Source organism: Caloenas nicobarica, chromosome 24 (assembly GCF_036013445.1).
Source record: "Caloenas nicobarica isolate bCalNic1 chromosome 24, bCalNic1.hap1, whole genome shotgun sequence".
NCBI classification, from domain to species: Eukaryota; Metazoa; Chordata; class Aves; order Columbiformes; family Columbidae; genus Caloenas; species Caloenas nicobarica.
In genome coordinates this window covers 2,770,201-2,785,133 of record NC_088268.1, presented here as the reverse complement: position 1 = coordinate 2,785,133, position 14,933 = coordinate 2,770,201, and the positions used below count along the sequence as shown (strand labels likewise).

The window sequence follows — 14,933 nt, the reverse complement described above, 5'->3', positions numbered from 1 at the left end:
ACAGTTCAAAAATGAGCTGCTGCCTTCACATCTTGAAGACAACCCCCCCACAGGAAAGGACAACACAAGTCAAGTCCAAGGCGCCTCTCGCTTGGTTTTGGCAGAGTATATATATAATATATATATATATTTATTTTTTTAAATGCATAGCGATTTTCTTCCTTTTTTTGTTTATATATTTTTTATATATATCTATCTTTTTCCCCCGTTGCAAACCTGAGCTCGGTCCCTGCTTTCCTGTGCAGTTTTCCTTCCTTAGGTGTTGGCACTGTGGAGCGGTTGGACGGTGTCAGCAGGCGATCTCCTCCAGCGTTCCCAGGGTGGCCTGCAGCGGCACGTTCACAGTGTGGCTGATGGTTTCCGAATGATTTGGCATGGGGTCGCAAGTGCTCTGCGGACAGAGAGGGGGCCACAGGGTCACCCTGGGGCTGCTGGATGCTCCCTGTCCCTTCCCAGCTGTGAACTCCTTTCTTTGGTCAAGACATAGCATCAATCCTTTGGAAATAAGTTGGGGCTGAATGCTGCATTCTACTATTCCGTGATTTTATGATTCCACAATTATATCATTCTATGATTCCATGATTTCATGATTCCATAATTCTATGATTCCATGAATCCATGATTCTACAATTCTATGATTCCACAATTCTGTGAATCTATGATTCCACAATTCTATGATTCCATTATTCTACAAGTCTATGATTCTACAATTCTATGATTCTATAATTCCATGATTCCATAATTCTATGATTCCATAATTCTACAATTCCATAATTCCATGATTCCGTAATTCTATGATTCCATAATTCTATGATTCCATAATTCTACGATTCCATTACTCTACGATTCCGTAATTCTACAATTCGTATCGAGCGACTTCACCTGCCTACGCACCCAACCGCAGGGAAATTTCCTCCTCTCTCTCAATGGAGCTCCTTACCACGTTTTCATCATGGCTCCCTTCCTCTTCCTCCTTTCCGAGTAGGTCTAATAATTTCTCCTTGATCAGCTGCAAAAGAGGGAGGTTGGGTTAAAATGGGCAGGAACAGGCAAGAACTTGTCTAAGTTCTTGACCTCATGGGCATCCACGAGGCGTTGGGTTTGGTGGACACCCTCCAAAGGATATGGAGAAGGAGACGACCTTTCCAAGAAAACCAGCCCATGTGCCAAAACCGAACTTTTCACATGGAAAAACCAAACAAACAAACCCTCAATTTTAAAAATATATTTGGGGATTTATACAAAAATATCAGCTAAGTGACCACTGTTTCTCGTCACAGTAACATTTTTTTTCCCCGGCAGACCATGCTGATGAAGAACGTATTTTCAAGGGAAATCCCAGATTGGTTGAAAAATGAGTGTTTTTCTGAAAAACTTCCACTGGGGGAAAAGAAAAAAAAAAGAAAAAGAAAGCTAAAAACGTGAAAAATTGGGTCAGTTCCTACAGAAGCGAGGTGGATGCTGGATGATACGTAGAGATGCGTGGTGGGGATTTGGGACCCCGATGAGCCCAGGAGCACAAATCTGCCCCTCGGCAGGACCAAGAGGAGGATTACACTGAGTGAATGATGCAAAAAAACCCCATCTCTAGGGTCAATATTTAATCTGATTTTGGCTAACCCACCAGAAAAGAATAATTATATCCATTTGCTGGCAATCTCAAAGAACTTACAAATGCTTTGGTTGAAAACATGGTGAATTTTAGGTGTGCTGAACCCCACCTTGATGAAAACCTGAGCGGATTAGATCAACCATGTAGATTAGGCATCGTTTAAGGCATTTTATTCCTTTTATCCCTGTCTGGTGTGGGTTAAATATCTGTCATGGGTGACTGTGAAGATGTCCCGTATTGAGCAGAGTTGGGTGAACCTGCTGGTGCATCCCCAAGGAGATAAGGATGCTAAGACATGTTTACCCCAAATGAAGAAAAAAAATTTTAAAAAAGCCCCAAACCAGCAAGAAGCAGCTATTTGCCAAGTTCTATAAGCAGATGTCAAACAAAGGACTAAAACAGAGAACAAAAATCCAAACTTTGCAAGGTTTCTTATTATGAAAGAACCCCAAGAAAGCCGGGAATAGGCGATTTTAATGAAATATTGTGTGCGTTCAGCCTGAGACATAAACTGAGGCGCAGGTTTTGTTTGCACTCCAAAGCCATTATGAGCTTTATGCTCGTAATTTTCAATATATTTTATTGAAGAATAATGCCACCGAGTGCTAACAGCTGCCCAGAAGGGATGGGGAGCGACTGTCTCAAAATGTAAAGCCGGCATCCCAACTTTAATAACATTACAGGAGGTTTTTCATGATGGCCCAGTGGGTTCGAAGCAGAGACCGTGGTTGTGTGACATCCCTGTGCACCCACCTGACTTGGCACAAATTAATGCCACAGCCACGAGCAACCCCTGACCACAATATTAAAAATTCCCGGTCCCATCACGACACAGGACTGAGACAGGGATATAAGAGCGCTGGACTCTGCAGGTCAAAAATTTTGCATATTTGGGCACAGCAGGGGCCAAAACCATTGCATTAAAATCACCAGGCAATGAATAGATGAGCTGAATTAGCAGGAGGCACCTTCCCAGGGACAAGGGCAAAGGATCTTGGGCTGGGATGTGTCAAATGTTCTGCGAATTCCCTGTCTCCGTAGGTGTTTGCATCCTCCTTGAAACTATCCCAAGCCATAAACTCGTTCTTTCCCACTTGTGCGTTTGTGTCCCTGGGGTCATCTGGCTGCAAACCACGTGCTCCTGAGCAGCTCGCATCCAGCTGCAGCCCCTGCCTCAGTTTCCTCTTTTATAAAGAAAAATGATGAGCCTGACCGCCAACATCAAGCCTTCTGCAGTGTGGCGATGGAGACTGGGAAGGAAAATCAGCGACTGGTGGGGAGGGTGCTCCAGGGATGGTTATTTTGGACTACGGTTCATTTAGCTGGAAAAACGGGGTGGAAAAAGTCCAAGCGGCGGGAGGCAGCAGAGAGCAGCTGGAATCTGCGGTGGAGGACGCTGGAGGAACTTGCTTAGGCTATAAGAGATTAAAAGTATACAAGAGTCGTAACTCTGCTGCTGGAGGGCAGGAGAAGGGAGGGCTGCCAGGCAGCGACGTCTCCTCCACGTTGCTTCTTGCAATAATTCCCATTAAAGAGGGAGTCGCTTTTTTCCAGCGCAGCTGCTCTCGGCCACCGTGGAGCCACGGGACCACGTTGGAGCTCGTCTCGGTGCTTCCTAGAAAGCTCCTTTGCTCCGGGGCTGCTGGCAGAGCTGCAGCGAGCAGATAACAGCAACTGGGGTTTTTCCAGCTGCCGGCAGCGGTATGAGGTCAGGCCTCCTGTCTGATGGCTGGGCTGGGACTTAGGCATTAATTAAAGGTGTTTTGATGAGGAGGTGGTAACAGCGTGATGCTGGGAGAAGCCCAAGTGGGGATGGGGACAGGAGGGTGCAGCAGCAGGTCCCCAGCCAGCACCCCAGGCTTCAGGGTGGGAAGCAGCACAGCCACGTGAAGGTGGTGCTTAATTAGCCCAAGCGAGAAGCAAACCTCGTTAGCAGAGGCAGGGTGCCAAGCGAGCCTGGCTATGCCATGCCATGGCTGCATGCCAGCCCCCTCCGCATGGAGAGCCCCTACATAGCCGTGACCGACTATACAGCACTATTGGAGAGCATTAATTAGATAGTATTGCTGATTAAAATTAATAATCCATGTGGGCACATTGGGCATGGAGGGTCTTGGTCCGTGACCACCCCACACCCCGCCAGAGGAGTAAGGCGAAGGGTGAGGGTCTTACCTCGTATATATAATCGAAGAGCTCTAGTATAGTGAGGATGCTAGCACCGATAAATAGCCCCATCTGGCCTCCAATGTCACCTAGGAGAGAAAACAACACGTGGATGGATTTTACCCTGGGGGTGAATGATCTTACAGACACCCGTGTGACCGCGGTGCAGCTGCCCTGGGTACTGCCATTCCCAAAAAGTGGGGAAATGCAAGGAATGACCCCTAGAAACACCAACATGCCATGAAAAGCATCTCAGAAAGGACGTTGCTGGCCACCAAAGCACTTATCAGAATCATCGAATAGTTTGGGTTGGAAGGAACCTTTAAAACTCATCTAGTCCACCCCCCCTGCAATGAGCATCTTCAACCAGATCGGGTTGCTGAGACCCCCATCCAGCAACCTCTCCTGCTAACGAGGCCATCAGCTGGAAGCCTAATGAGAATGCGATACCGCCCGCGGGCATCCAAGGAAGCCATCTGTCAGAGTCAGACAGCAGGCTTCGTCCCGGGAATCCCCAAGCCCGATTCCCAAACTGAGCTGGGGAAGGAGGAAAACACCGGAGAAGAATTAGGTAACGTCCCCTGGAGCCACGAAAAAATCCAAACCTGTGAAAAAGAGGACAGGGAGACGGCCTGATTTTTTTAGGGGAGCATCTCGAGGCTGTCCCAGGGCCCTGACTGGAAAGCAGGATGGATTTGGAGCATGCAAGAGGTGATGGGTAGATGGTTTTAAGAGCTGTCACCCTCCACACACTGCCCTGCCAGCAAGGGGAGCACCACAGAGAGTATCTGTCATCCGCTCAGCCCCACAATTCCAAACAATAGGGCCCTGGTAGCAAGCAGAGATGGAGCAGCTCATGTTAACCTTTCATACGTGACACACGGACGAGCTGTGGTCCCTGGGACGTTGTGGTGTTGGAAGGAAAATAAGACACGGCCTGATGGCCAAGAAAGTGGTTCGACCTTGTTGGGGTTTTCAAGGCAATGCACATGAGCTGTGCACCCACTTGTAGCGTCTGTCTGTCCCACAAACACACAAAGGCTCCAGCACCGCCTCACAAAGACTCCAAATTGCACCCCTGACCCTTCCTTACCAAGTAAGGCTGCCACTTCATAGGCTTTCTTCTGCTCAATTGTCTCATAGTTGAGTGCTTCGAAAAATATGTCCAGCACAAGAATATTCTCTCTGTAGAAAGAGGACAACAGCATCAGGACATCAGCCACCAGCGGCCTCATGTTTTGGGACAAGAAAAAAACAAAAGAGGGGACTTCGGGGTTTTATTTCCCTCTCTGTCCTGACTGTTCTCTTGCTGGGGTCCTCAGCAACCCATGGACACTTGGACCTCCTGGAGACCAAGACCATATGGCACTGTCAGGACTCTGGCAAGATCTCTCAGAATCTGAGCTCTGGATCTCACTTTGATGACAACAGCAAGAGTCCAATGGACACTTAATATGGAATAACTCTTGCTGCCTCCACAAGGCAGTAACGTGGCTGCGAGAGGTTCCCAACAGCAGCTGCCTCAGGTCCACAGCCCACACTTAGGTAGAGAGCAGCCATAACTCAGACAGAACCGCTGAAACTGGGTTCCCCTGTCAAAATAAAGGACTTTTTGCACTTTTTTTGGTGAGTACGGAGTATGCTTATGAAGACAAGGCCAGGGAAGAACATATAGCGTGTGGAAACACATGTACTGAGAAGAAAGCAACCTACACCTCATCTCTTCAAGGGTTTCACCCTAACCCTCCCTGGAGGACATACCTCTGGTGATGGAGGCATTGGCATGGTCTGGTCTTAGCACAGACTGGTTTGAAAAACCAGTGGGGCTTTACAGACACTTCCCCCCATGAAGCAAAGGAGATTTGTTTTCTCCAACACTCACGAGATATATTTTTCTGACTTGTTGAACTTCTTCTCCAGGTACTTGGCCGAGGTCTTGCTGGGGATCTTGACCATGGAGAGCTCTTTGTTGTATCTGGTCAGGTTACAGGGTGTCCTGCAGATGCAGTAATTGCTGTCCTTTTCGGCAAGCAAACCTGGAGGAGGTCACAAGAGTTAGATCTCATGGAGGAACATGTGGTGATTGAGTCTCCTAAATCAAGACCTAGGATGGCTCCCTCCATCCCAAACCCAGACCCAGAGGTGCTCCCCTCCTACATATCCTGGGGTGCCCATTATCCCGAGGGTTTCTGCGCTGATGGAGCCCCGTGTAGAACCAGAAGAAACTTCATCCCAAGGTGCACCCAGCCCTTCCCAACAAGCTGAGTCTCATCACAACCCATCACCAGGTTGCAGCTTCTCTAGATCACCCCAGTCCTCCCAGTGAGGAGGACACAGGCTGCTGGAAGTTCCCTCCAGCTCGGGACACCCGTGGTACCCAGGGGTATCTCTCAGTACTCACCGAGCGCAGGCTCCGCGCATTCCTTATACTGCTCCGGGGTACAGAAGGGAGCGTCCCCTGCATGGAAAGGACAAATCCATCAATGGGCACCAGCCACCGCTGCTGCACGGGACCTGGGACCGCTGGGCTCTCCGTGGGGACCGCAAGGACCTTGTTTTGCCAAAGTGAACCCATGCTGGGGATGGGCAGCAGAGGAATTGCAGAGGAATGGCCTTTTTTTGCAAAGCGAGGAGGGGGCTGCTGGAAATACTAGCCAGTGGTGTTAACTGGGGCTAAATAAGACCCATGTCCCTCTGGCCTCTATTTTGGGGCATTTTGCAAAGGCTATTAGCATCCTTCTTTCCTTAGGGAAAGGTATTCCAGGCTCCTTTAATCCCTGGTCCCTTTCCAGCTCGTTAACCCTTAATGACCCATGCTGAGCAGAGGGAGGGGGCCCCTGCCTGTCCCTGGCACACTGACCTGGCATGTGAACCATTTTGCAGTTGCAGTTTTCCACAATATACCGGGTCTCGCAGTCGATCCTGCAAGCCGTGATGCTGTAAACGGGAAAGAAGTCTAAGCCCATATCCGACGAGCGACATTCACCCCACGGCGGAGGCAGGTACGTCAGCTGCAAGAGAGGGAGGAGCGGGGTGTCAGGGGACGCTGGGGACCGGCAGCAAGGAGCAGGGCACAGCATCTCCCTCCTCTTGCACAGAGGAGCCTCAGAGCATAACTTTAACGATGTCTTTAAGAAGGTGACCAAGCGGTGCTGTTGCAAGGGAAGGCTACAGTATGACTTTGGCCAAGTGAGAGCCTTTAGCAAGAGAATCATACAACGGTTTGGGTTGAAGGACCTTCCCAGCTCCCCCAGTGCCCCCCCTGCCATGGGCAGGGACATCTGCACCAGCTCAGGTTGCTCAGAGCCCCGTCCAGCCTGGCCTGGGATGTCTCCAGGGATGGTTCAGCCACCACCTCTCTGGCCAACCTGGGCCAGGCTCTCACCACCCGCAGGGCCAACAATTCCTTCCTCATGTCCAGCCTGAACCTCCCTCCTTTAGTTTCAAACCATCCCCCCTTGTCCTGTCGCCACAGGCCCTGCTCAAAAGTCTGTCCCCATCTTTCTTCTCGGCCCCTTTGAAGTCCAGAAAGGCCGCACTAAGGTCTCCCCGGAGCTTCTGTTCTCCAGCTGAACAGCCCAGCTCGCTCGGCCTGTCCTCCTGATCTTCTGCTCCAGAGCTGCTCTGCTGTCCCTCCACCCCAGCACCTCCGGGAGCGGAGCTGCAGCAGGACGGTGCCTCGGGGATGTGCGGCACCAAACGCTCTCCAAGAGCAGCTCCGGGCTCTTTCTTGCACCATTGGGAAACTCCTGCCCATGCAGGGACTGAAGGGGAGGCTCCAACCTGCAAACCACCTCTGACTTTGGTGACAGCAAACATGGGGTCACTGGCACCGCTGCGTCAACATGTCCCGTCTCCAGCTTACTCTGACCTCCGAACTGTGCCACTCAGTGCCACTCATGGGGACAACGCAGACAGCGCTGGTGACACTGAGGAGCAGGACGGGGTGGCAGTGACATCCTGGCAACGGTTGTGACTGCTCTGGTGTGAGCCAAGCTGCCACGTTTGCACCGTTCCCTTCTTCAGGCACTTTTCTTGATGAAAAACGCAGGTCACAACCCTCAGAGAGCGCGAGGGAAGCGGGAAGCACAGGGAAAAGACCAAGAACAGTTCAGCAGCTGGATGCTGCTGCAGAAGGTGAAAAATGCCAAGGGAAGGGTGTACCGGAGCCATCAGGAGCCTCCAAACCTTCCTGCTCCCCATGGAAGGAAGCTCAGCAATGGGACGTGGTGCTGAGCAGCACCTTGCTGCAGCCCCGGAGAAGGCGGACAGGTCAATCCCATCCCTTCCCGAACACCCATGCTCAGGGAGAGCCCTGTGGAGCTAAATACACTTCGTCTGCTCTCCTGGCACCTCATGATGTTGATGAACCTGCCTTCTTCTCCCCCATTCCCGCACCACCTCCCGTGAGGTTCGTAAGTCGCTCTGCTCAGTGCTAGCGCAGTGCAAACCCTTCTGCTGTTCCCACTCTATTTAACGCAAAAGCAAAGATAAGATAAGCAGGACTCCACAATCCACCACAAAAACCTTAATTCGGAACATGCTGGAGGAAAAACAGTCACTCTCTGGCCCCCGCGGCCAAATCTACCTCGTTCCTCTCCTGTCTGCAGCTTGGCAGCCTTTCCCGTTTCCCATTTATCTTTGCTAAATGCTCTGCGCTACTCTTTGCTAGAGAGCAGAAAATAGCATCCCCCGAACCCCTCCTTCTCTGTGTTTTAAAGCAGCGTCCAATTTGCTGTGCTTTGCTCCAAACAGAACGTTTTGTGCTGGCAAAGCACGTCGGCTGAACGAAAACATGCCTTGGAAAAAAAAAAATGTAGTAAGATTAATCACATCCTAAAATAAATTTGTAAACATATATTGATGGACTATGAGCCCGGGACTTAGTGGTGAGGCTCTACGGCGCTTGTTTTGGGTTTCTGCTGGTGATGTGTGGGGAAGGGAGGAGAAAAGAGATGACACACAAAGTGGAGGCACATTGCAGATGCTGCTGGATAAATAACAACCCCGTGAATCCTTCAGGCATAGACCTGGGGTAACTATGATGGAACTAGGACAGCGTGAGCTGTTTGGATCCCATGCTCTGCTCTAGGTCTGCCTCATGCGATCTCCTACAAGAGCAGAGCTCCAGCTCTCCAAAGCACCCTCTGGAAACATGTTCACCTTCTGCACCACCTTGCAGAGCTGAGGTGCTGATAAAACCCCCTGTGGCTTTGACTTACGAACCACCCAGATGTTAAAAAGCCATAACGGGCTTAAATTGCGGTCAGGAAGAGAAAGATGAAATGTTGAGATGAACACGTCTTGTGGTGAGGACAGCTGGGTATGGGCACAGTCTGCCTTGGAGGGGCATGAACTCTGGAAGCTAAAGACCAAAGATGATCTTTGAAGGTACTTTCCAACCCAAACTATTCTATGATTCTAAAGGAGAGTCTGGGAAAGGTTGCCAGGCTTCAGTGGGTGATCCTCCCCTCTGGAGCTGGACAAGCTCTCAGCCCAACCAAACCAAAATAATTCCTTCTCTAGGAACTATTTTGCCATGAACAGCTCCCATCCAGGAATCCAGAGGTGCTTTGCTTATTCCAGCACTTTGTCTGCTGCATCTATGGGCACCATACTGGTTCTTCCCGGTGAGCCACAGGTCCTCCTCGTGATGAGATGGTAGTTCAAGGTCTTCCCTTGCATGACGTCCAGGACAGACCTGAGAAGAACTCAGACCCTGCCTGCACAAGGGTGAAGGGGTCTCCATGTGATGGTGAACCGCTCTTTGGCTCTGCTTCCCTCCCCAACTCCCTCCCCCTGCTCCTGGGAGCATCGTTAGAATAGTTTTGGTTAGAAGAGACCTTTAAGATCATCGAGTCCAACCGTCAACCCAACCCTGGCTCTAAACCATGTCTCTGAGAACCTCATCATCCCAGGTCTCAAGTGACAACCGCTTGGCAGCGATGTCCAGCCCCAGCAGATCTGCGTGGTCCCCTCAGCACCTATGCAACAGTGCAAAGAAATCAGATGCTACTCATCGCCCATTGGCGCCCAGGCTGCTCGCTGAGGGACGCGAGCTCCAGCATCCCCCAAATCTGCTGAAATCCGCGCTGCTGCTCAAGCTGCTTCGAAAAGTAACAGCGGCGAGAGCGATTCAGCTGCTGGGATCTCACGCACCGATCTCAGCGGGTCCCATCCGAAGAGCAGACGATACCCACAACGGGTGCGAAGACGCAGCAGGTGATGGAGGGATCCCATCCGCAGGGACCAGCTGAAGCATTAAGGGAAAAAAATCCCCAGTTCCCGACAATCTCGGCATCCTCGAAGGAACTGGCTCTGAATGGGATGGGTTTGAAAATCTGCAAAACGGCACCTTGGAATGAGAGTATCGAGAGTGTCTTTGTGACAATAGCAAAGAGCCGTTTGAAGGGGAGCTTTTCTCGTTTGCTTTACACTTGCGATATAATAGAGTACCAGATGCCATCATTTAGTCATCCGCGGTGGAGAAAGGGACCCATATGTTGCACGTTGTATGATAAAGGAGAATAAATAATCGCCGTCTCAGATGGTATCAGCTCTCTTCCAAGCACAGCTACACGCTAATCTTTTAAGCCCTTTAAATTTTGTTCTGAATGCAGGTGACGGGATCAGAAAATGATGGAGTCGCGATCAGATATTTTAGCTTACATACTTCTTTGCTCAGCCAGTGTTGGATTCGAGCCACGGCGCTCGTGAACTGGCGTCGCGTCTGCAAGAGGTGCAAGGGCTGAATGATTAATTAAACCTTAATCAATGCAACTTCATTAACAGTGTTATGGCCCGTTTTGTAGCCAGGACCACGAGGACCCACTACCCTCATACCGCAAAGCAAAGACGGGTTGCATGTCCCCAAAACTGTGGCGTTCCTTGGGGATTTGCTGCCTTGCCATACACACAACCCCACGTGCACACTCATGCACACAATTCACTTTTTTTTTTCCTTCCTAAAAATGCAGGAATAGGGGCAACACATCTCCCCTGCCGCATGCCAAGATTTTTGCTCTCCTCACCGCTCTCTAAATTGCTAATATGTAAGAACGGAAAAAGCCTTTTGGTGCATTTAACACTGGTGAAGGTGTTTTTGCTCTGCAGTATAAAGGCTTTCCCTGTTTTGGAACAAAGCACCTCATATCTAGGACCAACAGGAGATTCCAGGAAATTTCCAATTTTGACTTTTTAAAGGAAATCTGTTCTTCTTAGGGGCAAGATTTGAGAGACAAATCTCCTGGGGTGGCAGGTTGGACCCTCCCTCCCTTGAGCAAGTCAATGAACTCTTCTCTCTCCAAGGGGCTCATCAAGGGCTATTACCTGGAGCCTTCGCCGTAATTACAGCTTGAAAGGCTCGGTGCTTAACTCACACTCTGTAATTTGTAATCAGAAGCAAACTCCCGACTGATCAGCAGCCAGACATGGATGCGGGACCTCTCCAGAGGGAGAAGGTGCATCATTACGGATGGGGCTCTGCAGAGAAAAGGAGAGACATGTTTCCCAGATCCTGCCTCAACATCCAAAGGTAATTTGGTCCCAGGAAAGCTCCCCTTGCCTTTCCCAGGTGGATTTGCTTAGCAGGCACCAATGTAGCACATCTCTGATGTAGACAACTCCTGTCCCGATCTTTTATTTCCAATTATCCCTGAAGGCAGCTGCTCTGTTACCGCCTGTGTTTGGAGCCACAGCAGCGTTGCTCGCAGGAATAACACACGGCAGGGCAGCCAGGACCGCTGCGCTGCCTCCTCTGAAACGCCCCCTGTTCTCCTGCAACGAGGACACCGTTCAGTCCCAGAGCTGGGTGGGATTTTCCCCTTCAAATATCGCACCTTGTAGCGAAAGACTCAAAGCAAGGGGTCAAACGCCCTGCTCATGGTGGGGGGGTTGGACTAGGTGAGCTTCGAAGGTCCCTTCCAACCCAAACTATTCTATGATTCTATAACTCTTCCCCAGCCCACAGCAGGTTTTCCATGGAGCAGGATCCTGAGGTTCTTCTTTGCAGCCCCTGTGGCTTCTCCCACCGCAGACCAGCCCCATCCACGTTCCCGTTGTCCCTCCTGCCTCGTCCTGACACCCTGCAAAGCCCTGGGGTTCACAAAATACTGAACCCATCCGCAAGAGCATCCCTCCTTAACCCCCTCCTCGCCAAAACCGTTTTTTTTCTCGGGGCTGCAACCTGAAGCAAAGCCTTTACATCCAAAGCATTTGGCCCCACGGAACTGCCCCGGCAACCCGTTTGAGACACTTAACATTTGCAGTTTCCTGCCCACGGTGCTAATGAGGCCGCGGCATCGCCGGGAAGAGCACACCGGGGAGCTGAGCTCGCGAATGGGAGCAATCCCGCAGCTGTGTAAACAACACAAATGGGAGAGACGCTAATTGGGTTTGATTCCTCTCTCCCGCAGCCCCTCCTGGGCAGCGTGAGGTCTCCTCTTCTTGAGAAAAATCGCTTTCCCCTCTCCCAAATGATGCTAATTTGAGGCTGCCCAAGGATGCTGAGCTGCTCCGCTCCAACCCGCTCTGCTCCCACCAAAGGCGAGCTTACTTCTCTTTGAAGCAGGGGAGGAAAAAAAGACGCCATAAAAGCAAAAGGAAAAGCAGGGGTAAAGGCAGCAGGGAAGGTTTCTGCCCTCGGTTCCTGCAGCAGAGCGGTGCTGAGCTCTCACGTTGCTCCGCCGCTGCTTTCCAAGGGCACAAACCCCTCCCCGGCGCCGCGCGGGCTCCTGCTTCTAGAAATTCAGCTTCAGCCTCTAATTGAGGTTGACAAACTTGCATCCTCGCGCTTTCGCCATCATTAATACTTAATTAATTAACGAAATGCTTTTTAAATTCTCTCGATCGTGGCTATTAGGGATTACGACAATCAGTTACGAACTGGCAGGCGCCGAAAGGAAAAGGAACAAATCGACTTGTCTCCTTAAAAGCAGGATGGATCTTGCTTGCCTGAAATGCAAGGGAAGGACGGGCTGCTCGTGGTAAACGTGGGGGGAAAGCGGGTTGCGGCGGGGGGACCGTTCAGCCCAACCTCCCCCCTGCCACGGCCCTTTTTCCCGGCCACGCTCCTGCCCTTTGCCCACTGCTCTCGGCACCGAGCCTCCCGATAACCACCAACATCTGTCTGCAGCCACAGAGGTCTTTTTAAAAATTTACCTGAAGAGGTATCTCTGGTTTTTTTTGCGTGTTTAATTTTATGCAATAAGGAAGACGTGGAAATGTAGCGGAGATGTTTCCAGCACAAGGTTGGGGACGTTTCAGCCCAGTTTGCAGCCGGGGTCTGCGGTGAATCCGGCTTTGGGGATGCATCAAGCAGTGACTTGTGGTAAGAAATTGTTGGCGCTGAGGGCGGTGAGAGCCTGGCCCAGGTTGGCCAGAGAGGTGGTGGCTGAACCATCCCTGGAGACATCCCAGGCCAGGCTGGACGGGGCTCTGAGCAACCTGAGCTGGTGCAGATGTCCCTGCTCATGGCAGGGGGGGCACTGGATGGGCTTTGAAGGTCCCTTCAACCCAAACCATCCTGTGATTCTATGACTCAACCCTTCTCCTGCCTTCTCCACATGCGGGTCCACACCTGATGCCGCCAAACTTCAGGCAGAGATCATCACGGGGGGACGCAAACCTCTCCCTGAACATCACTTTTCCTAGATGGGGCATGTTGGCACTTGCTCCAAATGAAATAATAACCAGAAACCTCCGTTCTTTAATGAGACATCAAATAGCATCAATTTAACAGAATCTCAAGCCCAGGCAGCTTTAGCACTTGTAAAATGCTTAAAATAAGCTCGGCGTACACACAGCTTGCTGGCATGATCTCCCTGTTGATGATGCTGGAAGTCGTCTATTTGCCGCCTCCTTTGCTGTGTTCCATAGGGCTGTTCCTTCCCATTTGCTGCCTTCAGGCAAGCACCAAAGAAGTTGAGTTTAAGGACAAGAACTTAACCCTTCCAGCATCTGGAAGGTCCTGCTGAGCAGAGCTTGGGGAAGTTTCATAGCCCACGAGTCCCCAGGTGCTCGAGGTGAGTGGGCACCAGGAAAAAAAATGTAACTTTGGAACTCCAAGCTCCTCCAGGTCTCTGTTTCCTTGGAAATAGCGTTGCAAATTAAACAGCAATATCAAAACCTCCTGTGGCTCCCCCAAAAGTCCAGGGCAGTCTCATTCTGGGTTTTCCCCCAGGACGGCTGCTGCTCTAACCATCTACAATTCACTTCCAGCTCGCTGCTCAATGAGTTGTACCCTTCGCTTATATATAAACCATGCCTTATATTGCAATAAACTCTGCCTCCTCCCTCCTGCTGGACACCGTCGGCTGTATTTGTTGGACTACAATGGCCAAACCCTTACACAGGTGCCGAATTTGGGGGATGAGTGGTGGGAGCTGCACCCCCTGAAGCTATCTTGTCCTCAGCAAGCAGCTTTCCATCTTTAAAAGAAAAATCCTCTTATCCATATCATACGGTGAAGGGTTAGCAGGAGCACCCAGCCCATCACTTCATTGACATCCCTGCTGTTTTCTCTTTCTTTCTTTCTCCTTCCCTTTTTAATCTCTCCCCGTCCAGACGTACCATTCCTGGCCATGACCCATTTCCATCACTCGCCTCCAAACCCATTTTCTTTTGCATCCTTTTACAAACCGGCTGATTCACTCCTAATGCTGTTTTCTAAGCAAAACCGCTCTGCTGCCCTACAAAAACAGCCATGCAACCGCTCCCGTGCAACGACGTTTTCTATGCGGCCGGCAACCACTGCCTGCCGGCTTTGCTTCTTGCTGTTGAATTAATTCAGCGTCTGATGATATACTGGAGGAAATCAACTGGGAGAGTGCGTGGGATCAAGAGAACCAGAAAGAAATCCGAGAGTGAATGTTTTTCCAGAAGGACGTGTTAGACCGCAGGTAGGAGAAGACGCTCTGAGCGAGGGTTCGGAAACATGGGAAATACTATTTAATTGCTCCTAATTTTCAAATGTCGCTGCCTACACCCTGTTTGGAAATACGGGCTTCAGAGTGATCGCTGCCAGACCCCGAGTCCCGTTTTCCTGCTCTGTAATTACACTTCAGTTGTTGGTAGCTGATGCTCTCCGTCCCGTGCAAGCGTTACGAGGGGATGAGTCTCCGAGGCACACTAGAGCCCTATTAAACAATAATGCTCCATC

General features: G+C 50.6%; 1 protein-coding gene across 1 annotated transcript in view; it reads right to left on the bottom strand.

Moving 5' to 3' along the window:
• Positions 1 to 212: 212 nt before the first annotated feature.
• LOC135998018 (acid-sensing ion channel 2) overlaps positions 213 to 14,933 on the bottom strand; it is a 413,013-nt gene continuing 398,292 nt past the window's right edge. Inside the window, exons 4-10 of the mRNA XM_065651045.1 lie at positions 6,636 to 6,786; positions 6,177 to 6,233; positions 5,658 to 5,811; positions 4,869 to 4,960; positions 3,785 to 3,864; positions 941 to 1,009; positions 213 to 391 (exon numbers count right to left, since the gene is read on the bottom strand). Coding sequence (XP_065507117.1) covers positions 290 to 391; positions 941 to 1,009; positions 3,785 to 3,864; positions 4,869 to 4,960; positions 5,658 to 5,811; positions 6,177 to 6,233; positions 6,636 to 6,786 — 705 coding nt within the window. The 3' untranslated portion in view covers positions 213 to 289. The remainder of the gene's footprint in view (positions 392 to 940; positions 1,010 to 3,784; positions 3,865 to 4,868; positions 4,961 to 5,657; positions 5,812 to 6,176; positions 6,234 to 6,635; positions 6,787 to 14,933) is intronic.